The sequence below is a fragment of the Bos mutus genome, chromosome 25 (assembly GCF_027580195.1).
Source record: "Bos mutus isolate GX-2022 chromosome 25, NWIPB_WYAK_1.1, whole genome shotgun sequence".
NCBI lineage: Eukaryota > Metazoa > Chordata > Mammalia > Artiodactyla > Bovidae > Bos > Bos mutus.
In genome coordinates, this window is record NC_091641.1 from 23023735 (window position 1) to 23049263 (window position 25529).

The 25529-nt window shown below is 43.0% G+C and overlaps 2 protein-coding genes across 2 annotated transcripts in view; one reads left to right on the forward strand and one right to left on the reverse strand.

Moving 5' to 3' along the window:
- Positions 1 to 252: 252 nt before the first annotated feature.
- Positions 253 to 16661, reverse strand: LDAF1 (lipid droplet assembly factor 1). The gene is made up of 5 exons (XM_070362301.1): positions 16530 to 16661; positions 13558 to 13754; positions 4937 to 5105; positions 2447 to 2585; positions 253 to 1160 (listed from the first exon to the last, which is right to left on the reverse strand). Exons 2-5 carry the CDS (start codon positions 13651 to 13653, stop codon positions 1079 to 1081), a joined length of 486 nt encoding a protein of 161 aa, XP_070218402.1. The 5' UTR covers positions 13654 to 13754; positions 16530 to 16661; the 3' UTR covers positions 253 to 1078.
- Positions 16662 to 21247: 4586 nt separating this feature from the next.
- The window catches only part of DNAH3 (dynein axonemal heavy chain 3), a 247929-nt gene continuing 243647 nt past the window's right edge, over positions 21248 to 25529 (forward strand). Inside the window, exons 1-2 of the mRNA XM_070362916.1 lie at positions 21248 to 21362; positions 21761 to 21810. Of these exons, the coding sequence (XP_070219017.1) occupies positions 21772 to 21810 (39 nt within the window). The 5' untranslated portion in view covers positions 21248 to 21362; positions 21761 to 21771. The remainder of the gene's footprint in view (positions 21363 to 21760; positions 21811 to 25529) is intronic.

Genomic DNA, 25529 nt, shown 5'->3' on the forward strand with positions numbered 1-25529 from the left:
TAGATGTTTAATGACATCACTTAAGCCCTGGATCCAGCAGTGTCTAAAGACCCACCTCTTGGCATTTTATTTCAGTGAAATGAATCTCTTCCCCCTCTACTTCCATTTTTTAAAGCCATTTTGAGTTGAGTGTCTACCACTAGCAACTAGAAAAGCCTTATTACCCAGGATCTGCCATTAAATTGACACAGAAGGAATGAATGGGTATGATGTCTAGAGAGAATTCTGAAATAAAGAGTAAAGAAAAAAAGCTCATCTAAATAAATATTTATTTAATAAAGTACCATAGCAAATAAACTACTTAAGTAGAAACCCCAAAGGATTTAAAAAATTTTTGTAGTTGTTTAGCATTTGCATAGGACTTTTTGAAGAAATGGCTTAACAAGACAACTTCCTTAATACAATACAAAAGTGTCAAGTGCAAATATTTTAAAGAGTAACATCACTGAACAGTATTCAATGGTGGAAACGATAACTTTAGCCTTAGAAAAAAAGCTCTTGGCCAAAAGGATAAGATTGGACTCTATTTTCTAACTTTGTCTGAGAGGCCATTATTCCCAAATGCTATTTATATTTCTGATAAGAGGCTCATAAGACAGAAGAGCTCGTTCTGTTTTGGATTTCCCCCCCCTACCTTTTTTTTCAAATGGGTGAAGAAATAAGCAGCTCTCATTAAAAAGAAATAAAAAGTAAAAACAATCTATGGTTACCCAAACTGGACTTCAGATACAAGATCTGAGCCTTTGGGAATCAGGTCACTGGCCTGTAGAGGCTCAGAACCTTGCCAAGGTCAGGTCTGCATCTCTGGGGAGGCGATGAGAGGATCGAAGAGCCACCAAGTCAATGGGATTCTTTGCTGATTCTACTTGTGAAGGTGGGTCAGCTAATGGAACTGACCCAGAGCAGCAAGATCTCCAAAACCGTCTACTGTAGGACCCAACAAATAAGTGAAAAAGCTAAAGGATACCTCCAGGAAGTGTTTAACTACCCAGTCCCTTCTAAGTCATAATCCTAAGGGGCAAAGATCCAACAATATTCCAGAGGTGTTTGAATAAAACCTTTGGTTCCATTCAGCTGGTCATTCCTGGTAGACCCCCTCTACGTGTGCAGACTTCACAGCCAGCGGACAGTCACCACTGGAGTTGTGTTGCGGCAACAGCCTGTTTGGTAACAAGAGGAAATGATTAGTTCTAAGGCCTCTTTAAAGAGCAATGTTGAGTGTACACGACTGAATAAATGACATTCTTTGTTGGTTTATTTTTGGCCACTTCTTGCAACCACACCAGATTTGGGGCTACACTAACTTTACAGATGAGGAAATTAGGGACACCAAAGGTTAAAATGCCTGAGTTAGGGGTAAAGGTTATGATCCTTTTCCCTGTTGTAGTTTGGATATTACATTTTCTCCAATTACTGTTTGTGTCCTTACAACAATCCAGTGAGAGAGGCAGAGCAAGGAGTAGCCCTGTTTAACCCATGAAAGAAAACTGAGAGCAGAGATGTTGGATAGCTAGTTCAAGACCACACAGCTAAAAAATGGCATAGCTGGGATTCAGACCCCTATCACCAAATCCTAATTAACTATTTCTTTACATCATTAACAGAAGGGAGATGTAGTAGGGGAAGAGAACTAAGTCTGTCTTTTTTCATCCCAGTGATGATAGGTTTCAGAGGAAAGTGAGAGCGGAGGTAACACTATTGATATTGACGTAACTGGCTCCATGGATTCTCTTTGAATTTCAAGTAGCCTTCCTAACACTGATACCACATGGTGGGGAACTACAGCACACACCAGAGCTTGGCTGACCAACACACATTCTTAAAGCTTTTTTCCTTGTGGGTGTGTACTCCATTTCCCAGCCTCCCTTCCAGTTTAGAATGGCCATCTGCCAAAATTCCAGCCAATGAGGTCATTTGGGGTAAGAAAGGGGGAGGTTCTGGGAAAGATGTCATTTACTTGATAAAAAAGATCATACTCAATTGGTGAGAGAGGACTCATTTATTTCTCCCTTCATCCTGCCTTGAATGTGGTTGGTGGAGCCAGGGCCACAGCAGCTTTCTTGTGGTCATGAGGTGACAGGTCAATGGAGCAACACAGAAAAGCAGAAGGTGCCTGGTACCTTGAGGACACTGGGTTGGCTCTGTGCCAGTACCGAGCTATCGCCAGCTTTTTGCTATGCAATAAAAATAAATTCCTATTTGTTTAAGCTAGTATCTATTTAGGTTTTTCATTATTTGCCACCAAAGCATTACTACCTTACTACCTGATAATTTAAAAAAAAAAAAAAATTGAGAAGGAAACCTCACTTCTCCATAAGAAGAGAGGTGAGGATACTAGGCACCTCCTAGCTTTGGAGACTGAGTGTGATGTGACCAGGGTTAGGGTGTTATTTGTGGAAATCTACCCAAATGGTAAAGATTGATTATTGCACTGACATGCACTTACCTGAGAGAAAACCAGTAGTTGATGAGGCTGGAGATTACCATGTAGGACACCATGATTGTCCCTGACATGACGAGTGACACAAAGCCCAAGCCACAGAGGACACAGAGCAGTGCGAGGCCGCCCACAGAGATGACCAGTCCTAGAGGAGGGTGTGTCAAAAGAATCATCCATCTAAAACAGACTGAAGATGCCAAACCCCGTACCAATGGGTTTAAAACAAGTTAATCCAGAAAGGTCCATCTAGACAACGCTATGGTTTTCCCCGTGGTCATGTATGGATGTGAGAGTTGGGCTATAAAGAAAGCTGAGCGCAGAAGAATTGATGCTTTTGGACTGTGGTGTTGGAAAAGACTCTTGAGAGTCCTTTGGACTGCAAGGAGATCCAACCAGTCCATTCTGAAGGAGATCAGTCCTGGGTGTTCATTGGAAGGACTGATGTTGAAGCTGAAACTCCAATACTTTGGCCACCTAATGCAAAGAGCTCACTCATTGGAAAAGACCCTGATGCTGGGAAAGATTGAGGGCAGGAGGAGAAGGGGACAACAGAGGATGAGATGGTTGGATGGCATCACCGACTCAATGGACATGAGTTTGGGTAGACTCCGGGAGTTGGTAATGGACAGGGAGACCTGGCATGCTGCAGTTCATGGGGTCGCAAAGAGCTGGACACAACTGAGTGACTGAACTGAACTGAAGTGAGGAGATTTCCCATAAAAATCCAGACTTCTGGCATTGCTTAAAAAAGGAGGCAATCTCAATACCCACATAAGCATTGTTGCATGGCACCAATTGACTGGCCTTCCAGTTTCCTCCAGGCCCCACTGTACCCAACTGTATCATTCTTGGACTGCTTTGCTCACTTCTGCTATCTGCCTTGCCCATGGGTATTTGAATTTGAAACCCCCTCACCCTCAAGTGGCTCAGACAGTAAAGTGTCTGTCTGCAATGCAGGAGACCTGGGTTCAGTCCCTGGGTTGGGAAGATCCCCTGGAGAAGGAAATGGCAGCCCACTCCAGTATTCTTGCCTGGAAAATCCCATGGACCGCACAGCCTGGTAGGTTACCGTCCATGGGGTCACAAAGAGTCAGACATGACTGAGCGACTTCACTTTCACTTCACCCTCAACGTCAGGGATGGACTCCCAGTAGAATCCTCTAGAAGGAGTTAGCCAAGGCAGTAATAAGGGTGGTAAATTATGTCCAATGTTTCAAAGTGCCTAACAAATACTATAATTCGCACTTACCTGCAACCTATGGAAATAAAGGCTATGCAGGCTAAATAAAGTAAAATCTAAATATAACTTTTGATTACATCTTTTACAACCCCATCTGGCAACCATTATGCAGTAACTGTAAGGTCTGAATGATCATTTTACCTATCATTATTTTAATGGGAATATTAATGAGTTAGCATCTAAGTGCAGAGCAAATACATTTTTATAATACAGGATATATGGGGGAAAATAGTAAAAGGTACTACAGAGAGAGCATGGCTTTTTATAGTTGACATGATTGAGTTTGAGCCTAGTTAAGGATTTATAGTGTGAGTTCCTGGGCTTCCTTAGAGTTCTAGTTTCACTCATCTGTAAAAGGAATATAATAACTTCCTCTAAGTGATGGCATGACAATAACCATCACACACGTGACAGTCTGTGGTATTTTCTGTCTGCTCAGCACACTTCCTCTTGCCTCCCTCATAGCCAAATTTCCCCTTCCAATGTAGAATTAATAACATGGCAAATGCTGCATGGCAGACCTCCTTCCCCTTGCCTCACAAGTGCTCAAATTGCCCACCTGGTACTCCACAGTGAGTTTCAGGGATGGACCATGGAAAGGAAGGAAAGTAGAGAAAGTAAACAGGTGTGCTGCCTTTTCAATAAAGATTCACAAAATCCTAGATCAGTATTTTTCAAAGGATGGCTAACCACCACAAAGAAATGGCAAACATCTCTTTGTGGATTGTGATCTGGTTTGAAAAGGCAAACTGAGCCAATCAGATTTACCTTCTCAGTAATTTTAACTTAGCAACCCAGGGAGAAGCTGACAACAGGCAGTGGGACTTCGGGAGGAAAGGTGAAGGAGACCCTCAATACACAGCAAGGCACCTGGCATGCAACAGATGCTCAATAACTTTTGAGTGAATGGCTTCTCTGTTTAATGGCAACAGTTAGCATTCATGGAGAAGCTACTCTGTGTCAAGGACCGTGCTAAGTACTTTACAGAACTGTAGGTTTCAATCCTCACAATTCTCTGAGACAGTATTATTACATCCCTATCTTACATATGAGGAATTTGAGGCTCAGAGAGAGTTAACAACATGTCTAAAATCACGCTGGGGGAGGTGGGATTCTAACAGACTCCAGAGTCCATGTTTTAACTACTCTGACAAGCTGCCTTGGTTGATGTGACTTTGACAAGAACAGCAACATTTGACAGCAATGGCAGGTGTCCTGAGTCATTTTCTAAGAGGGTGAGTAACTGAGTAGGATACCTTCCAGTAATATGACTCCCACAAAAGCAGCCAGGGAGGTAAGCACCACGAGGAGCAGGAAGAAACCGACAGGAACGGCTGACAAAGCAACAAATACCAGCAAGGTGAGGGTCAGGAAAGGATGCCGGTCCAGGTACTGACCCACTGGAGACTTCATAAAGGAAACCACCTGTGGACAAAGCAGAAGAGCGGGTGTGAAAGCCATGTCTGACCAGGTTGATGAATTTGCCTGAGCTGCAGGAAGTATAAGCCAAGGTCATAAGGGTGGAAGGCCCGCTGGTAAGAAGTCAACAATAATAATCCTCCCAAGACATGAGTTGCCCCAGCAACAACTTAAGGCAGCTGGGACAGGACAGGACAGGGGTAAGTTTGAGGACTCACCCAACCTCAAGTCTTGTGAAAGAAGGAAAGACCCAGGCACTACTGCTCTACTGCTTCACACACACCCTCTCGGAAGACATGCTCAGCATGTGCTCTGATGTGGTGGCTCAGATGGTAAAGAATCTGCCCTTGATGCAGGGAGACGGGGGTTCGATCCCTGGGTTGGGGAGATCCCCTGGAGAAGGGAATGGCAACCCACTCCAGTATTCCTGCCTGGTGAATGCCATGGACAGAGGAACCTGGAGGGCTACAGTCCATGGGGTTGCAAAGAGTCAGACGACTGAGTGACTAACACTTCACTTCAACATATGTACAAATGGCTGCTTACCTCACAGCTGAGGCTACTGAGGGAGGTTAAGTCCTGGCTACTTGGCATCACCTGGGAGCTTGTTTCCTGGGTTCTTTTTTTTGGGGGGGGGCGGGGGAGGGTCTTTAATGAATTTGTTACAATATTGCTTCTGTTTTATTTATTTAGTTTGGCCAGGAGGCATGTGGGATCTTAGCCCCCCATCCAGGGATCAAACCCACACCTGCATTGGAAGGTGAAGTCTTAACCACTGGACTGACAGGGAAGTTCCTGGAAGCTTGTTAGAAATGCAGCATCTTGGGCCCCGATCCAGATGTGACAAATCAGGTTCTGTTTTTAACAAGAGCACCAGGTGATCTGTACACACATTAAAGTTTGAGAAACAGTGGGGATGAAATGACTCACGTAGAGTCACATGGCTTCCAAGTGGCAAAATCTAGGCATTCAAAGCTAAATCTTTCATTCTGGATGTCACGTTTGCAATGGCTGCCATTTCATTAGGAGAAAATGTTATGTCATCAACCTGATAGCAGTCAGGCCACAGCCTGATGACTGCTGAGAGCTTATGCTGTGTTAATAGGTAGGTTATCTTCCTCCACTAGGCAAAATGGTTTCTGGAGCTGGCTCAGCGCGGGAAGGCTGCTTTAATACAAAGCAGGCCCTCGGTATCTGTCTTACTGTATCTCACTGTTCGCTGAACCCATGGTAGGCAAGGAGACAGAGGGGAAGCTGGGAGAAAACTCGAAGAGCCGTAGGAACTGCAGACACGTTTCTCTCTCCAGGCTGGCACAGGAGCCATTGTAGCAGATATAGCATAACATAACCACAACACATCATAACACACACCCCAATACAACACAACACAGCACAGCCTCAAGGGCTTGCCAGGTGGAGCTTAAATATGATTAGAGAACAAAAGTAGCCCATGGCCAAGCAAGTACCTTGTGAGGCACATGCGCAGTGCTATAAGTGATCTCAGCTGTTAGATAATCATTTACAAAATATGGGGCAAGAGCGAGAGCACACGGGCAAGACAGCCTGACCACGCCATCTCAGCTAATCTGCTCTCTCCTTACAGCACTCGCACAAGGAAAGGCTTCCCTCATCTTCTTAGGCTCCATGCCCTCTCTCTCCTCAGTGCTGGCATGCTAGTTCCCATTCCCTTGAAGCCTCCATCATTCCGGAACTCTTCCCCATCAAACATGGTCCTTCCTTTGGGCCGTGTAGGCCGGCAGGTAAATTGAAGATATAATTTAAGCTACAGTGATCATGGGTGCCACTAATCAAAACACATGCTCCTAAATGACTTGTTCACCCAAGTGATTCAAATGCAGAAGTTGGAGGCAAGCTGGAAGGCATGAGGGTTCTATAGTTCAAGTTGATGACGAAAAAGCACAGGACTCACTCCGTTTAACTAGAAAAGGCTGTTTTAAGAAGCCACAGCTGTCGGTCTTGGGGCTTCAGTATTGACAAACTTTACTTCCTGCCCGGCCACAAAATGGCATAATATACACTGGCTACACCGCCTCCAGCTACTCCTTTCTGACAAAAGCTATCTAAGACTTTGCTATTCAGCTTCTCTTGTCAGAGAATCTGCCTCTGAGCTAGAAATACCCAGTGTGGATACTCCAGCATCAGAACTCAGTGAGATCTTCTGGTTAGGGCTGTTAGAGGTGAGACAGAGGCAGAGGGGTCGTGGGAGTGGGGCTAGTCCTTCGAGCTGCCCCAGATCTTGGTTGCCTTCCAGCTCTAATCCACAGACACCGAGTAAACCCCTAGAAGTCATCTGGCAGAATAAACTGTTCTCTCTGATCCTCATAAACAAAAGACCCAGCAATCACAGTGGGGAGGAGCAGATGAGGCTGGAACACCAGAATTCCAGGCTTAGGACTTCATACCCAGACTTTCCAGTACAGTAGCCACATGTGGCCCTGAGCACCTGATACATGGCTAGTGTGACCAATAAACTAGATTTTGAATCTAAATTTAAAAATTGCTACTTGATTCAGTCATTGAAAAAAGTTAATTATATTTCAAACGAGTTGGGTATGTTTCAAATAGTTTTTCAATTATAAATTTTATGAAATTTGAATAGAGACCAAGTATTTCCAATGGAAAATTAGCATGTGAATTGAGAGGTGCACTGAGTGTATTTAAAAAAGAATGCTTCATGACCTAGAAGGGTGAGATGAGGGGAGGTGAGGGAGGCTCAGGAGGGAAGGCATACACACATATATATATGTGTATATATATATACATAATTATGACCGATTTGCATTGCTGTATGGCAGAAACACAAACTTGTAAGGCAGTTTTCCACCAATTAAAAAATAAAAATTTTTTTAAAAAATAAGATATCTCACCAATGCTTTTTTAATATTGATTATATGTTGAAATTATATTGTGTATATATTGGGTTATATAAAATATATTATTAAAAATTAATTTTACACAGTTCTTTTTATGTTTCTTAATATGACTACTTGAAAATGTTAAACTATATATGTGGCTCACATCCTATTTATATTGGAAAGTGCTCACTCAAACTTTATCTAGAAAAAAATAAGAAGCAAACTGCTGGCTTTTGGGCAAGACTGTCATACAACCAAAGGGATAATTTTGTTGACTAATGTAAACATTTTAATATTTTTATTGGCATATAACTGCTTTACAATGTTGTGCTAGTTTCCACTGTACAACAACATGAATCAGCCATAAGTATACAAATATCCAGTCCCTCTTGAGCCTCCTTCCCACTCTTCCATCCCACTCCTCCAGGTCATCACAGAGCACTGAGCTGAGCTTCCTGTGCTACAGAGCAGCTTCCCACTAGCTATTTTACACATGGTAGCATATATATCCAACATGATTTTACACGTCATAGCATATAGATCCAACCAGTCCATCCTAAAGGAAATGAGTCCTGAATATTGATTGGAAGGACTGATGTTGAAGATGAAACTCCAACACTTTGGCCACCTGATGCAAAGAACTGACTCACTGAAAAAGACCCTGATGCTGGGAAAGATTGAGGGCAGGAGGAGAAGGGGACGACAGAGGATGAGATGGTTGGATGGCATCACGGATGCAATGGACGTGAGTTTGAGTAGGCTCCGGGAGTTGGTGATGGACAGGGAAGACTTGCGTGCTGCAGTCCATGGGGTCGCTAAGAGTCGGACACGACTGAGTGACTGAACTGACTGAGCATATACATGTCAATGCTACTCTCTCAGTTTGTCTCTCTCTCCCCTTCCCCCATGTCCACGTCCATTCTCTATGTCTGCATCTCTATCCCTGCCCTGCAAACAAGTTCATATGCACCATTTTTTTAGATTCAAAGGAATAATTTTTTAAAAAAGATGAACCTGGTAGTCCTGTGGAAAAGGCAACAAGGAAGATTTGCAGGGAAACTAGCAAGGGAGAATAATGGCCAAAACTAGGTTGATGGCAGAGGAGGAGGAGATGCTGTACGAAAGAGGAATGAAGAATGAAAAATCAACAGGACCGTCTGGCATGGGGATCCAAGAGGAGAAATGCAGGAAAGGACTACTTACAGTCCTTAAAGAAATCTAATTTTTTCTTAACCTCTTCTAAATCTGGGGCCTACAACCAAAAAATATAAAGTCATTCAGATATGCAGAGAGACCAATTTGAGATGCACACAATTAAGTCCAGCAATCGTCTTCCCTTAAGGAGGATGGCCCTGCTCTGACAGTCTGTCCCAGAAGGGGAAGATATGATTCAGTTATGCCTAATAATAATAGAGAATATTCATTAAATACTCAAGTGCCAAGTACTATTTTAAGGACTTTCAATAAACTCCCTATTTCTGTCTACAATGCTACGAGATAGGTAACAAGGGAAAATTTAACATTACTTAAATTTGGGAATTAGAATATAGCCATTAACTTTTCATTCTTCCAGGCAACAGAGGGTGATACAATGGAAGGACAGAAAGTAGGAGAGCTTATCACTCAGGAACACTTTCCATCCCTACCCTGAAATAGATCCAGGTATTCTAATCAAGATTTTACAGGCATGGTGCAGTGCTGAATAACCCAGGAATGCAAAGTTGGAACAGACTGGCACCATTAAGTGCCAGACTCTGTGCTAAGGCCTTCTCAAATAGCATCTGAGATCATCCTCACAACAAATCTATGAGCCTGGCATTGCTTATTTTAGAGAAGATGAGATAGTCAGTGAGTCCGAGCAACTAGCCCAAGGTCGGACAAAGATGACTTATTTTAAAATGCACACATGAGTATGGGAGGTTCCAAAGTAGGGACAACGTGGCCAGTGTTTAAGGACATAAAGCCTCCACCTGGAACTATTTAGAAGACAGGCTAATTCGCTGGTCCGAGAATGAAAAAAAATAATCAGTATCCACTGTCCTTTGCTACCAGAAGGGCTCTGGAGGGCAGAGGGATCAAGATCATTTAAAATCACTGGTAATGACAAATCCAAGGTTCTATGTGATAGTTTCTTCTAGATTATGGTCCTATAATTCAGGATTGGGACCCAGATGCAAAGGAGGTCATTCAAAAACATCCTTTGTGGAAGGAAAGGGCCAGCATGAGAGCAAAACTATTTTGTCACAGGTAATCCACATGGAGATATCACTGACAGGGCGGGGTTGGGGAGCAGTATCTGCCCAGCCCATTCTCGCTCTCTCTTCCCTCCTCTCTGGAAACTGCCCCCTCCCACACCAGGGGTATACCCCTGAAGCCATGTTTATACCCATGAAATGAAAAGTCCCAGCCCAGCTGCCATCTCCCTGGTTACAGGTGACTTGGTCAAGCAGATTCTTGCTCCTAGGAATCAAGCACTCTCAAGATGAAGTCCCACAGAGGGCTTCAGCTGGGAACTGGAGGAAACATGGGGAGTTAAAGGTACTGTCTTGGGCAAGTGTGTCTGCCCAAGTGAAGAGAACAGCAAAGGAAGCCAGGCTGCAGAGAGAGAAGAATGAAGCTGATATACAAGGAAAAGTTATAATGAGGTACCGTTCAAGAGAGGGTATTGAGAGTTACCTCTGACCCCAGTGACCTGCCTGACCATTTTAACCCCTCCTGAGGCTCCGCCCTGCTATTTCTTGCCTTTGGCTTCTGCGACAGCCTTACATTTCCCCAAAGTTCTGGCAGGTTCCACTGTTTGTTTGTTTAAGCTATTTTGGGCAGGTTTCTGACTCTGTCAGCCTAAAAGTAAGACATTAAGACTTTATGTTCGAGAGGTTTCCTAAAAGAAATGATGGAGTTGTTTCACAAACACTCAATCTGGAAACCATCTATTCTTATCTGGAACTCAAAGGGCTTATGAACTCTAAGGATATAAATTACTTAGGACAAAGAAATCACCTAAATATCATTGAAGCAAGGGGATGACTATGTAAATTATGGTATATCAATCTGAGGGAAGTTTCTACTACCAAAAAAAGCAATTGGTAGGAAGACCTATGCTTCAATCTAGAAAAAACACCAATATACAATATCAAACAAAAATATAGAACTACATCTGCCATAATTAAAAATACTGTATCTAAAAATTACATACTGAAGAGGCCTAATAATAACAAAAACAACAATGATAATACCACGACTGGATTTATCAGTGATGGGTTTACAGGTGATTCCCCTTCCTTCGTCTGCCAATATTACTTAATTTAGTAAACACAATTAATACTAATTAATTCAATTAGTATAATTTAAACATTTAACAGAAAGTACTCTACCTCAGGACTATCTGAAGAACATCAAGGCTGAGCTAACTGATGACCCATCCCTCATCCTGGGAGTCGACGGCCCTGGAAGTTATCTAGTCCAAACCGACTCCACTGACTATGGCTGAGGATCTAATGTGAAAAAACGAAGAAATGTCAAGAAGTCAGAGTTCATATGCTTTGAAATGCCTACCTTAGAAGGTAGATGTGAATATTAAATAAGTTAAGACATGCCAAGTGCCTAGTACAGTGCCTGGCATATAGTAAGTGCTCAACCACGGTTAATTAATGTACAGTCAATTCCTACTGTTTGCAGAATCCTTATCTGTGAACTTGCCTACTCACTAAAATTGATTTGTAACCCCCAAATCAACACTTTAAGGTGCTTTCATGGGCATGCATACAGCAGTGGAAACCATGAACCACCTGAGGCATATGCTCCCATCTGAGGTCAAACTAGGTTAACACTGGCTTCTTGTTTCAGCTCTTTATACAACTGTCCTTTCCATGGTATATTTACTGCCACCTCTTTCTGCATTTTTATGGGTTTCTTTTGTTGGTGGTGGTGATTTTCCCATTTAAAACGTGTAGCAGTACTAGCTTGTATTCCTAGGAATAAGAAGGCTGTGATGTACCTTATAGAGAAAATGCAAATACCAGACAAACTTCATTCAGGCAAGAGATACAGCTGCCTATATAGTATAGGCTGTTGGCCTGGAGTTCAATCTTAATAAATCAACAGTATGTATAGGATAAAGGTGCCTTTAAACAAAGACACACAAAACAGGCTATGGTTTTATTGGCTGATGAAAATGTTGGCACCAGAAGTTTGCCAGAACCTATTTCCCATTTGAGCAATGGTTCAACCAGTCTGTGAGATGCAACTGGAATGGTGCAATGCCTGAGGTGAGTCAACAAAACCAACACAGATAATGAGAATCAACTGAAAATGTAGATGAATATGAGCACATTTCTCACTAACATTAGTAATAAGAATCTCAGCCTGCTGACTAGAAAGTTACTTGTCTCATCTAAAAATAGCTTGCTAAATGCACAGAGTGCCAGAGGCATTTTGGGATGAGTTCAGAAAAGATCCCTATAGAGTATACTGCTCTAGACTACAAAGGCGTGGGTCCTCAAAGAGATCCTAGTGGAACTGTGGCATCGAATACAAAAATCAGATAATCAACCAGCTCACTTTGTTACATACATATATGTATTTTATGGGTATATTGCATAGAAAAAAGTCTAGAAGGACATTCAACAAAATGTTAATAATATTATCTCTGAGAGCTGTTTTTTTCCCCTGAAAAAATACTGAAAGACATATGGAAGAAAACAATAGATATAAAAGTTCAAGAAACCAAAATATACTGTCTCAAGTCTCACTGCCATTGAACGGCTACTGAACACTTGTTAAGTAGCTAGTTCAAATGGAACTAGCTACTAGTAAAATACACACTGATTTCAAAGACTTAGTATAAAAAGAATATAAAACATCTCAATAACTTTTACCATTAATATTTTTATAATGATTACATGTTAAAATGATATATTTTAGATATATCAGGTTTAGTAAAATAACTATTAAGATTAATTTCACCTAATTTTTTTTACTTTTAAAATGTGGCTACTAGATAATTTTAAGTTACATATGTGTTCTATGTCATATTTACATTGGACACTGGGTTTCTAGTGAAACACTGGACTCTAGTAGTCTCTCATTTTTAGGGTAACAGGTCAAAATTATAACAAAACAAAAGGATGGTATCTGTGGCACAGACTGAGAGTTGCCTCTGCTGCTGCTGCTAAGTCACTTCAGTCATGTCCGACTCTGTGTGACCCCATAGACACTCTCCAACTAAAGAATCACACTTGCTACAAGGGATGATCAGAAAACTAAATTCTGGTCTGTGAGATGCAACTGGAAGTTTGTGTATGTGTGACTTTTAGGAAGTCTCCTTAAATTGGAGGTGGCTTGCAAGTCTTTTTCTCCCCACAACATCTTACTGCCTCAAATGTGGATTCAATGGCTGATACTCTAGCAGTCATCTTGGTCAGTGAGTTTGAAGGTCACAACTTAAACATGACATGGTGGTGAGTTAGAAAGATTCTGACCTATCTCCAAATTTCTCCTACTTAAGGGAGAAATAATTTTCTATGGTGTTAAGCTAGTGTTATTTTGGAATTTTCCATTATGTGCTCTGATTAGAAACTGACCTTTGAGTTATTCTGGACAGATGCTATCAGCAAAGACAGCTTCCTCTGCAGCTCCTGCAAGTCCTTTGAAGTACTCGGGGGCTCCTCTTTCGCCATCCTGAAACCCACTTCAGTCTCTTTAAGGATTAATTCTACCAGGAAGCTCTTCAATGCAGGGCACAGTCAAATCTCTCATGTCACCTTGTCTCTTGTTGTCACTGGAGGAAATGAAAAGTATCTTAAACCATTAGTGGTCTTCACTCAATTGACCCAACGAGGGCTTCTACTGTCCTCACACACTGATGATGGGCATAAAGATGAAGGGTAACTGGGCAATATCCATCAAAATATCAAATTGTACAAACCTTGACCCAAAAATTTATTTTCCAGGAACCTGAAGGAAGCAATCAGTCATATCAAAACATGCCAAAAGGATGTGCGATTTTATCTGTTTACAATACATACTTAATAGTAAAACAACAGGAAGAAGTTGTCTACTGATAAGAACTAGGTTGCTGCTGTTGCTGCTGCTAAATCGCTTCAGTCGTGTCCGACTCTGTGCAACCCCATACATAGTAGTCCACCAGGCTCCCCCGTCCCTGGGATTCTCCAGGCAAGAACACTGGAGTGGGTTGCCATTTCTTTCTCCAATGCATGAAAGTGAAAAGTGAAAGTGAAGTCGCTCAGTCATGTCCGACCCTTAGCGACCCCATGGACTGCGGCCTACCAGGCTCCTCCATCCATGGGAGTTTCCAGGCTAAATAATGATAAATTCATACAATGGAGTACTGTATAGCCATTAAGATGATGTTGATATTTATTTAATGAAAATATATCTATGATGTGAAAAAATTATAAAATACCGATTGTTACATATTTTATGTATATATCCATAATATAAAATACATATATCCACAGTAAAATAAAAGATCTAGATGCACATATAACAAAATGTTAATGGTATTATCTCTGAGAGCTTAGGTTTTTTAGCCTGATAAAATGCTGAAAAGAATACGGAAGAAAGTAAGGCTGAAGACACTATTTCCAGTCCCACTGCCTTTTTTTTTTTGCCAGAAAGCCTTCTCAAACATATGACAGTGGCCAATTTCTTTATTTACTACCCACACTAAATAGGTTGGCTCCCAATTACATTGTGCCATAAATTACTCTCTATTTACTTGTAAGTCTCATTTCCATAACAAGAGAGGGACAAACTTTGCCACAATTATACTCTGTGACTCAATGGCCTGGAATTTCCAGGACTGTCCCAATAATAAAAGCTGTTTGTTAAATTATATATCTATCTTTTAAACCCTTTTTAATTTTTATATAAACAAATACATTGTTATTTTATATTTTCCAGAACAACACTGTAAGGCTGGGCTGGACACAGAGATATCTTTTCCATTATTCCTTACAACTTATCTCCTGACCTATAGCACAAATGCTAAAAGATTCTAATACAGTGGACAAAATTAACTGAGAGATGTTCATATTTATTTACCATACTCAACATTCCACGTGGTAATTATGTGAGATGGGAAGTGATGATGGTGGTTTAATCGCTAAGTCATGTGGCATGTGGAATCTTGGGACCCCATGGACTTGGGCTCCCTGCCAGGCTTTTCTGTCCATGGGATTTCCCAGGCAAGAATAGTGGAGTTCTTCTCCAGGGGATCTTCCTAACCTAGGGAGGGAACCCTCATCTCCCACATTGTAGGCAGATTCTTCGCCACTGAGCCACCAGGGATGACGCATCTTCTAATATCTATCGGGTCTATTGTTGTTATTTAGTCGCTAAGTCATGTCCGATTCTTTGCGACCCCATGGACTGCAGCCCACCAGGCTCCTCTGTCCATGGGATTCTCCAGGCAAGAAGACTGGAGTGGGTTGCCATTTCCTTCTCCATTAGGGTCTAGTAGCAAATTAAAGCACATTTTTAATCACCCAGCTAGAGACTGTCTGCTACAATCCCTTTTGTGAAACAGGAATCCTCTGGACTGGACAGGACTAGATCCTTCATCCCTATATTCTGTCTCTGAAGCTGCAGCTGGCACAGATTAGAATTGGCCATGTTCCCAGCACTCAACTCCCCTAATCTCAAATCTGCAACGGGCAGGAACAAGCCCAGCTCCCGTCACTGGTTCCCAGGGCCTTGGAAACCCAGGGGCCATCCGGACCGGTTTGGGAAGTTCAACGTGGATAGCGTGGGTAGAAAGCCATCGGCCACAGCTGGCCACCCATCCCCAGCCCCCCTAGTCACTCACTCCTCGGAGGGGCCTCCTTAAGCAAAGACAGGTCTCAGGAGGAGGGAAGGGGGCAACCCATTAATCCGACGCAGCGCACAGTTCCCGCCTCTGCCTTCTCCGGGCCTTCCGGGCTGAGCCAGGAAAACACAAGCCAACCCGCCCTTTCCCTTCCACGGCCCACCCGCTAAAAGCCCCCCTCTCTTCCTCGCCCGCCCCTCCCGGGACAAACGGAAACCCTGAACGTTCCAGCCGGGATGGAGAGAAGTGGCACCGAGTACCCCGTCATTAATTTGGGGAGGAAAATCCACCTTTGGTACACCCTGCAGTGACGGGGCAGGGGGACCCCGTAGGGATGAGGGCATCCGTTTTGATGATTCCTAAAGAGGAGGTGTGGAGACTTCCCAACCGGGTTTCCCAAGAAAGGGAAGGGCCTTCAGGGTGGGATAGGGGTGGCAACCCTTTACCGAAAGCAGTAGCAGGTGTAGGAGTGTGTGTGTGTGTTGTGTGTGTCGCAGGGGCTGGGGAGGGATGAGACCTCCCTTAGTAGTAGGGGTGTGTGTGTGTGTGTGTGTGTGTGTGTGTGTGTGTGTGTCTAGCAGCGGCCGGGAAGGATAGGACTCCGTGTGTGTGTGTATGTCACCGACTCCCCTTTCAACCCACCGCCCCCGCGCTCCTCCATTTGTCCAGCCCGGCCCAGGGGTCTAGCCAGCCAGGGCCCTCGGTCCCCCACGCCCCAGTTCTCACCTGGTCCCCGGGGCCGCGGTGCAGGAGGAGCAAAGCAGATCTGACGGAGCCGCGGGGTCGGCGCGTGAGCCTCAGCCCCGGCCTGCGCCCCAGCCTGCGCCCCAGCCAGCCACGCCCCTCCGCCGCGTGGCCCCGCCCCGCTCTTCCCCTTCCTTTCCCCGCCCCTCCCCTTCTCTCGGCTGCACCTCCCTGCCGCTCTCCCAGGGCTGCCTCCTTCAGTATTTTGGAGCTTCCGGGAGAAACCCGAGCGAGGAGCACGTGAGGAAACTAAGGCTCAGAGAGAGTTGACGTTCCTACACTCTTGGCTTGTAGTGAGGGTCATCTCTGAGACAGGTGAACTGGCAGGTATGAATGGGTTTTCACAGGGTCTTAGGGCTTCTGCCTAAATACCCTGAGCTACCTCTTCTGGAAGCATCTCTGGAGCTCAGGACAGACAAGTGATGAGACGGTTCCTTGACTGGAAGGTTTTCACCATTACTTCTCAAATGCAAACATCATGAGCCAATGAGATCCTTAAAAACTGTTAGATTAGTGTCTCCATTTTATACATGAAAACGTCTAATCCAGAGCCAGAACGCATGTTCCCTGACCTGAAATCCAGCCCTATAGCAGTGTTTTTCAAGGGACAGCGCTGTTGACATTTTGGGCAGAAAAGTTCTGTGTTGAGGGGACCGTCCTATGCATTGTAGGATGTTTAACAGCATACCTGACCTCCAACCACTAGTGTTTTCCTTCCCTGCAAACAACCAAAAATGTCACCAAACATCAGCAAATGTTCCCTGCACAGTTGTCTAGGTTGAGAACAACTGCCATAGAACATACTGGTGAAGACAGTGAACCGGGGCGCAACAATGCTAGACTCTGGTCCCAAGTCAGACTCTTACTATGTGACCATGGAAGAGTTACCTCTCTGAGACCACTTCATCTATAAAATGGAGAGAAGGATAGACCTGAGAAATTGGTCCGCTACTGCACAGTTCTCGGGTTCCGTCCATCCGGGGACATGTATTGATCTACTTTCATCTGTGACTTGAGTCAATAGCCACCTGGAAAATAGCTCTTTAAGAAAGAGAAAAGCAATCACAGGGTTGTAGTGAGGACTGGTGAAATAATGGCTGTAAAGAACTTAGCACCTATCAGGAACATGGGAGGAGCCCAGAAATATTTAATGTATCGTGCTTTTTTTTTAACCTATATTTTTTCAAGGTTATTTGGTTTCTTTTTTTTTTTTCTTTTTTCTTTTCTTTAATTGCAGTATAGTTAGCCTATAACATATGACATGTAAGTATTAGTTTCAGGTGTATGACAATGATTCGATATTTGTTTATATTGCAAAATAATCATCACAATAAGCATAGTTAACATCTGTCACCATATACAGTGACAGAATTTTTTTCTTGTGATGAGAACTTTAAAGATTTACTCTATTCACAACTTCAAATAGGTGATACAGTTTTTACTTCTTTCACTGATTCTGCCCATCCATCAAGGATGTATTAGTTCTACCAACTAATATTTCTAGAAATAATCAGGCTAGTGGATTGAGAAATAAGCTTAGGGTATATAATAATAATAAGCTAAAGGATCCTACTCTAACTCCTAACTCTGCAAGAGCCAAGAAAGGGAGATGCTAATGGTGAAGATAGGAGGACAAACAGATGTGTCCCTAAATTTTTACGTTTCAGGCAGTTCTGTCTGGTTTCATGCCTTTTGTTCAGCTGAGGTGTGATGGTTGTCCCACCCAGGAAAGGGTTGGTTATTTATTTATTATTATTATTTTTTTTTGGAGGGTTTTTTCCTTTAGAACATAACTGAACCCCTCCTTCCCTGGTGGGTGTTGCTTTGGAAAGCTGTCAGGCCTCTGTTGGAAATTTTGTTCAAGGATACCATCTAGGGGTGACTCTGTGAATCTTCTAATTCCTTCCACTCCCATTTTTGCCCATACAGACAGATTTTGCTTTTCCTTGTGTGTTGGCTGACTCCTGTACAACACTATATATTCCCTGATGGTGGGAATCTTAGCATCTATTTGCAACACAAAGACTTGGCTCTTGCTGTGTTATGGGTCAATAAAATAAAGCCATGTGCAGCTTCTTCTACACCTTTCCACAGTTACTTATCCTGGCTAAGCAACTATTTTCAGCCTCAGTAAAGATCTGCCAGAAGCACTGGACCCTGAATTAGAAATATGTGAAAAATTCCGGCAATAGATTGAGACTCTAAACTGTTAACAAAGATGAAGATAACCTAGAACTGAGCTGACCTCTTCTCCCATATTGCCGATTTAGCGAATAAAAATACAGGACACCCAGTTCAGTTTGAATTTCAAGTGAGCAACAGATAACTTTTTCATATGAGTATGTATAGGCATCCTGTATTTTATCTGGCAACCCTATATGCTTGAAGTTAAGGGATTTGAGGCCTGCATCCTCACTTGGAAATTATTGAACAGCAGATTAAGTCAGCAAACAATTCTGGTGCTAGTGAGGTGGTCTGGGTTAGAGGAGAGGTGATGGAATTTTCATTGTCTTTGGCAGATATTTTATTTATTTTCTATCTTTCTGAAGACTACATGTAGGCTTTTGGTTAAAACCATGGAGCAGATACCATAATCAAGTTCCAACTTTGCCATTGACCTAGCTGAGTGGCTATGGGCAAATTACTTAACCTCCCTGTTTCTCAGTTTCCTCAGTTATAAAACTTGGGATAATTGTATTTATCTTCTCAAATTGTTGGGGTCTGCCCTGGTGGCTTAGAGGTTAAAGCATCTGCCTGCAATGCGGGAGACCTAGGTTTGATCCCTGGGTCTGGAAGATCCCCTGGAGAAGGAAATGGCAAGCCACTCCAGTATTCTTGCCTGGAGAATCCCATGGATGGAGGGGCCTGGAGGGCTATAGTTCATGGGGTCGCAAAGAGTTAAACACGACTGAGCGACTTCACTTCCGCTTTCACTTTTCTCAAATTGTTGAGAAGATTTGGAAACATGATACTCATTAAGTGCTTACCACAGTGCCCCCAGCTGATATATATCAAGAAATGAAAGCTATGATTATTACTTTGATGTTTTTGTATACACATAAAGCTTTAAAGCACACAAAATTTCAGAAGGAGGCATGTTCTCTACTTACCCAGAAGGTCATGGGGTTCATGGGTGCCCTACCAGGTCCTTTCTAAAGTACTTTATTTTGTTAGATTACAGCTGCTGGGTTTTTTTTGTGAGACATGGGGTTTCATATCCTATTATAGGAGACCTAGTAGTAACCCCATTTCTGTCTAAAGTCTCAAACCCTGTCACTGGCTCCTTTATTCTAAACACTATTTGAAACTTTTATGTATACTTTATGGTAGAGAACGCAAGTGTAAGGAATAAGGAGCCTAAAGGTTATTTTCTAAGTATGGAAAGCCAAACTTTGAGGAAGAAGTAAGAAGAAGGAGAAGTAGAAGTACTTGGTACTATATAATGCTCATCGTAAGATCTAGAAATGTTTGTGTTCTGGGCAGGCGCTTTCTGGAAAGAACACTGAACTCTGGAGTCATAAGGACAGGGTTCAAATTGTGTCAGCACTACTTGTGAGTCCTGGCAACTTGGATAAGTTATATATCTTTCTCAGTGTTTGTTTCATCAATCATAAAATGGTAACATCATGGAGTTTGGGGGGGAATTGAATGAAAAAACATATATAGAAGCATGTCTCCCAAAAGAGCTCAGTAAATCGAATTTGATTTTAAAAGAATTTTGAAAGTGACCACTTAATGTGGTTTGAATGTCTGTGGGCTGTGCTTAGTTGTTCAGTTGTATCTGACTCTTTTCAACCAGGGACTGTAGCCCACCAGGCTCCTCTGTCCATGGGGATTCTCCAGGCAAGAATACTGAAGTGGGTTTCCATGCCCTCCTCCAGGGGATCTTCCCAATCCAGGGATTAAATGGCATAGCAGTTAATCATATCTTTCGTGTGTGAGCATATATGTGTTTCTGTGTTTATCATGAGAATGATGTTTAGCCACATTTACAGACTGCCTACTGTGTTGAGTGACCAAACTGTCCCAGTCTTCCCAGGACTAAGGGAGTTCCCAGGAAACTGGGACAAGTTGGTCATCCTTCTACTATGTGCAAATTGCTTTACAGGCTAATGCTAATTAAACTCTCAAACCCACCTATGAGGTAGGTTGTCACATTTTTGGCATTTTACATTATAAAGGACACTTGGAAAGATCAAGCAGTTTATTCAAGACACATAGCTAATTAATGGGAAGGGCAGAATCTGAACCCAGACCTGTATGACTCTAGGACCCAAGAATTTAACCTCCACTCTGTGTGCATTGGGCTTTGCGTGTGGCTCAGCTGGTAAAGAATGCCCCTGCAATGTGGGAGACCTGGGTTTGATCCCTGGGTTGGGAAGATCCCCTGGAGAAGGGAACAGCTACCCACTCCAGTATTCTGGCCTGGAGAATTCCAGGGACTGTGTAGTCCATGGGGTTGCAAAGAGCCAGGCACAACTGAGCAACTTTCAGTTTTCTGTGTGCTTTTAGACTCCTCCAAAGGCACAGCCTCTTAATTGCCTCTCACCACCTGGATCATTGCTTAACACCTCCCATCTTCCTTTCTGTCACCAAAACTTCCTGCTGCCCAGATGGCCTCCAGCAAAGGGAGAGACCTGGACACAGAGCTGAGTCAAGCCCAGTCTTGTATCTGGGCACAGCAGAGGCCCCTCCTTCCCTAGCAACAGACGCTGAAGCCTTGTGACTGGCTCCAGGACCTGGATACAAGCTCCTCCAGTGTTAAAATAACCTGAGAGGAGGAGAAAAGAATTCAGGCCCCAGAGAGATAGTCTGGTGAGTTGCTTCCTCCCTCTTTTCTGTTTAGTGTGTAACTCTGCTTCAGATTTTCCTCTACTGTGAACTCAGTGTGTTCCTGAAAAAGTTCCAAGAGAAGGGCCACTCAGCGGAAGGGAAGTGTGGCCTTTGCAGGAAGCCACAGTACAGAGCCATCAGAAACCCAAGGCTGCTGTTTCATTCTCCAGCTTTCCTTTCTCTCCTCTTCTACCAAGAAACTGCTCAGTGGGCTGAAGTCTATGACCTCAGAGAGGCAGCCCTGTGAACAGAGCTTTCAGAACATCTGTAAAGTTCCATCATCTGTGACATCCCCATTATGCTATGAGGAAGTGTGAATCTCAGAGCCACTGATAGAAGAGGAAGAAACTGAAAGAGCTCGTTGTTCCTTTTTTAAATAGGTCCAATTACAATGGACAACATGAATGACACGGATTGCTCATCTCAGAAGGTAGGCGTGAATTTTAAAATGTGTTTCTTTTTTTCGTTCAGTTCAGTTCAGTCGTTCAGTTGTATCCGACTCTGCAACTCCATGGACTGCAGCACGGCAGGCTTCCCTGTCCATCACCAACTCCTGGAGTTGACTCATACTCGTGTCTATCATGTCGGTGATGCCATCTAACCACTTCATCCTCTGTTGTCCCCTTCTTCTCCCACCTTCAATCTTTCCTAGCATCAGGGTCTTTTCAAATGAGTCAGTTTTTTGCATCAAGTGGCCAAAGTATTGGAGTTTCAGCCTCAACATCAGTCCTTCCAATAAATATTCAGGACTGATTTCCTTGAGGATGGACTGGTTGGATCTCCTTGCAGTCCAAGGGACTCTCAAGAGTCTTCTGCCACACCACAGTTCAAAAGCATCAATTCTTCAGCACTCAGCTTTCTTTATGCCTGTAGTATTTTCAGCACGTAGGGAATTTGAAAGTTGGTAGAAAGGAGGCATTTCAATCACAAACCAATAGCCGTGTTAGATCTCCTTGACCAAGCATGTGCCTGCCTGCATGCTCCATCCCTTCAGTCATGTCTGACTCTTTTCAGCCCTATGGACTATCCCCACCAGGCTCCTCTGTCCGTGGGATTCTCTAAGTGAATATACTGGAATGGGTTGCCTTGCCCTCCTCTGGGGATATTCCCAACCCAGGGATGGACTCATGTCTCCTGCATCTCCTGCATTGCAGGCAGATTCTTTACCCACTGAGCTGCCTGGGAAGCCCCTGAGCAAGCATGTATTTTAATTTTTTGTTGTTATGTCCTTGAATTATGCTTTGTGATGCATTAGGCTTTTGGACATCTTCAGGTTTTGTTGAGAAAATTTCAGGAAGAGACACCTTTCTTTCCCTTCCTTTCCAAGGCCGTTAGACCATATATTCCATCCAACAGCTCCCAACACTGGATGTACGTAAGAATATACTGGGGAGTCTCTTGAAAATATGGAGATTTGCCCTCATTCCCAAAGATTCTGATTCAGAAGGTCCGAAGTAGAGCCCTGCAATCTGTATTTTCAACTAAGATTCTAGTGATTCTGCTGTCCCACGTCCTCAAGTCAGCATTTGGGAACTGTTTCCATGAAAGACTTGCAAACATCATGTACAGTTAGAAACAAGGCACCTGAAAGGAACAGTTCTACCCAATCTAAGTGCCAGAATCCTGGTGGAAAAGCTAAGCTCCATTAAGTTGCCATATATTGAGGTGTCCAGAGGAGCATTTTAAATCAAAATTTTGTAAAATTAAAGTTGATTTGTTGAGGGGGGGAAAAAGTGAATTTGTTGACAATTACTGAGCCTACCCCTGAAGTGAAAACACTCTGCTATTTACCAGAGAGAACACTTAAGCATTAATATTTTTAACAAACTGTTCTGGGTAGCCAGGTAGGTCTTGCAGATCTCCAGCTCTTCCACCTTGAAGGGGCCACAGAGAGTTCTTAACCAAGTATGTTTAAGAAAATTCTATGAATTGACTTCCAGATCGGCTGATCTTGTGTGTGCCCCATATACATCAGCCTGTTCCATGAACTGAGCTGTTTTCTGCTATCATGGTTTTTACACTTCTATATGTATCAGTCTTAATCTGTGCCTGTGAACCAGCTCAAAGTTTAATTTGTTTTTCAGAGGTTCTGCTTCTCTCCATTATGTTCTGCAAAATGCTCAGTGTTAGTTTGCTTTCTTGCAAAATGTTGTTTTGCTTCCGCTCCAGTATTCTTGTCTGGAGAATCCCATGGACAGTGGAGCCTGGTGGGCTACAGTCCATGGGGTCGAAAAGAGTTGGGCATGACTGAAAGCGACTTGGCACTAGCATTTTCTTTATTCTCCCAAGAATGGCTTTTCTCCTTCTATGATGACTCAGCTGCCTCTGTGTGTATCTCTTGGCTGACCAACTCTCAATACAGAGAGACATAAATATGTCTGACTCAAATCCAAAAAGGAATCTATGGGCTTAAGTAACTGAGAAGTCCAAGTTGGTTCCTGGGGTCCAGATGATGTCACTGAGAGTCTTTCTCATTCTGTTGCTCTGCTTTATGATGGTTTTAGCCTAAGGAAGGCTTTTATTTTTTTCACATAAAGCAAAGATGGCTGTTTAGACTACCTCTTTCCCAGTGGCTCTAGCAAAAGTGTCAAGAACAACTATGATCAGCCCACCTTGGGTGACCTGTCTATCCCTGAACCAATCATAGTGTCTGGAGGAGAGAGTATTCTGATTGGCCAGACCTGTATCACATGCTCTGGCCTGGACACAGGTGCTGGACACTGTACAACATGGACTGAAATTGGAGTAGAGCCAGTTATGTCCACTAGAGCTATATTCTGCCTGCTTTGCTAGTAACTTTCCAAAATGTCTGAGGGCTGAAATCAGGTTTATCCTAACCATAAACAGAAACATAAATGCCAAAACACCTCCTGAATAATGTTAATATTCTCCTCAACTGCAAAAGGTCAGGGTTTTTTGGTTCAACTACTTGTTCCCTCTCTTGTAACTTAAGATGTCCAAAATCTGTTTTTGTTTATTGTTTTTTTATGAAGACTTTTATTTGAAACAGATTTAAAAGCTAGGCCAAGGGAAATATTACCACAGACCATAAAATGCAGGCAGCCCTAACTTATCAATCAGTATATGTTGTACATCTGAACTCCTGAAGGAAATCATGAATGATTTCATTTCCCAGAAAATACTATTGCCGAAATCTACCTTGGATGACCAGATTCCTCTCAGGTTGATGCTGATTTTTTTCATTTTGTTCACCTCTTAAGTGCAGATCTTGATACTAACTTCAGTAGTGAAAGAGCAGGCTCTTGGATGTGGTTGGTTGACTCTTATATCCTTGAAACTGAGGTCAAGAGCAGAGAGACAGACACAGTGATTTAAATCAACAAAGCAAGTTCTCTAAGCAGAACAATAAGGTCATCTTGTGAGCCTGAGCAGCCTGATTCTGTTAGTGGGTCTGATGTACCACAATTTTTGAAACCACTGAATTAGGCCATTAGATCAGTGAACCTATTATATTTTTTTAAATTCCCAGGCTCAGTATGCATTTTTTTAAGAGTTTGCAAGTTTTTATTTAATTTTAAAATCAACACATTCTCAAAACAATTGCCATTTCCCATGTGTTGGGATGCAGAATAATGTGTATTTAAAAGCACCTCTTCATGGCTAGTATGTCTTGCCTTACCTTATAGTCCCATCACTCCATGGCAAACAGAAGAGGAAAAAGTGAAAGCGGTGACAGATTTTTTTCCTTCCTGGGCTCCAGAATCACTGTCGATGATCTCTGCAGCCATGAAATTAGAAGATGCTTGCTTCTTGGAAGGAAAGCTTTGACAAACCTAGACAGCATATTAAAAAGCAAAGACATCACTTTGCTGACATAGGTCCATATAGTCAAAGCTCTGGTCTTTCTAGTAGTCACGGACTGATGTGAGAATTGGACCGTAAAGAAGGCTGAGCACAGAAGAATTGATGCTTTCGAATTGTGGTGCTGGAGAAGACTCTTGAGAGTCCCTTGGACAGCAAGGACATCAAGCCAGTCAATCCTAAAGGAAATCAACCCTGAATAGTCATTGGAAGGACTGATGCTGAAGCTGAAGCACCAATACTTTGGCCACCTGATGCGAAGAGCAGACTCACTGGAAAAGTCCTTGATGCTGGGAAAGATTGAGGTAAAAGGAGAAGAGAATGGCA

What these genes read in the sequence shown, in the direction of transcription:
- LDAF1 (XM_070362301.1), bottom strand. Translation starts at nt 13,653, where the DNA reads ATGGCGAAAGAGGAGCCCCCGAGTACTTCAAAGGACTTGCAGGAGCTG. An exon ending in CTGTCCAGAATAACTCAAAG is followed by an intron (nt 5,106 to 13,557) that starts GTCAGTTTCTAA and finishes CTTTGTCCACAG; the next exon opens with GTGGTTTCCTTTATGAAGTC. An exon ending in AACTACTGGTTTTCTCTCAG is followed by an intron (nt 1,161 to 2,446) that starts GTAAGTGCATGT and finishes GTTACCAAACAG; the next exon opens with GCTGTTGCCGCAACACAACT.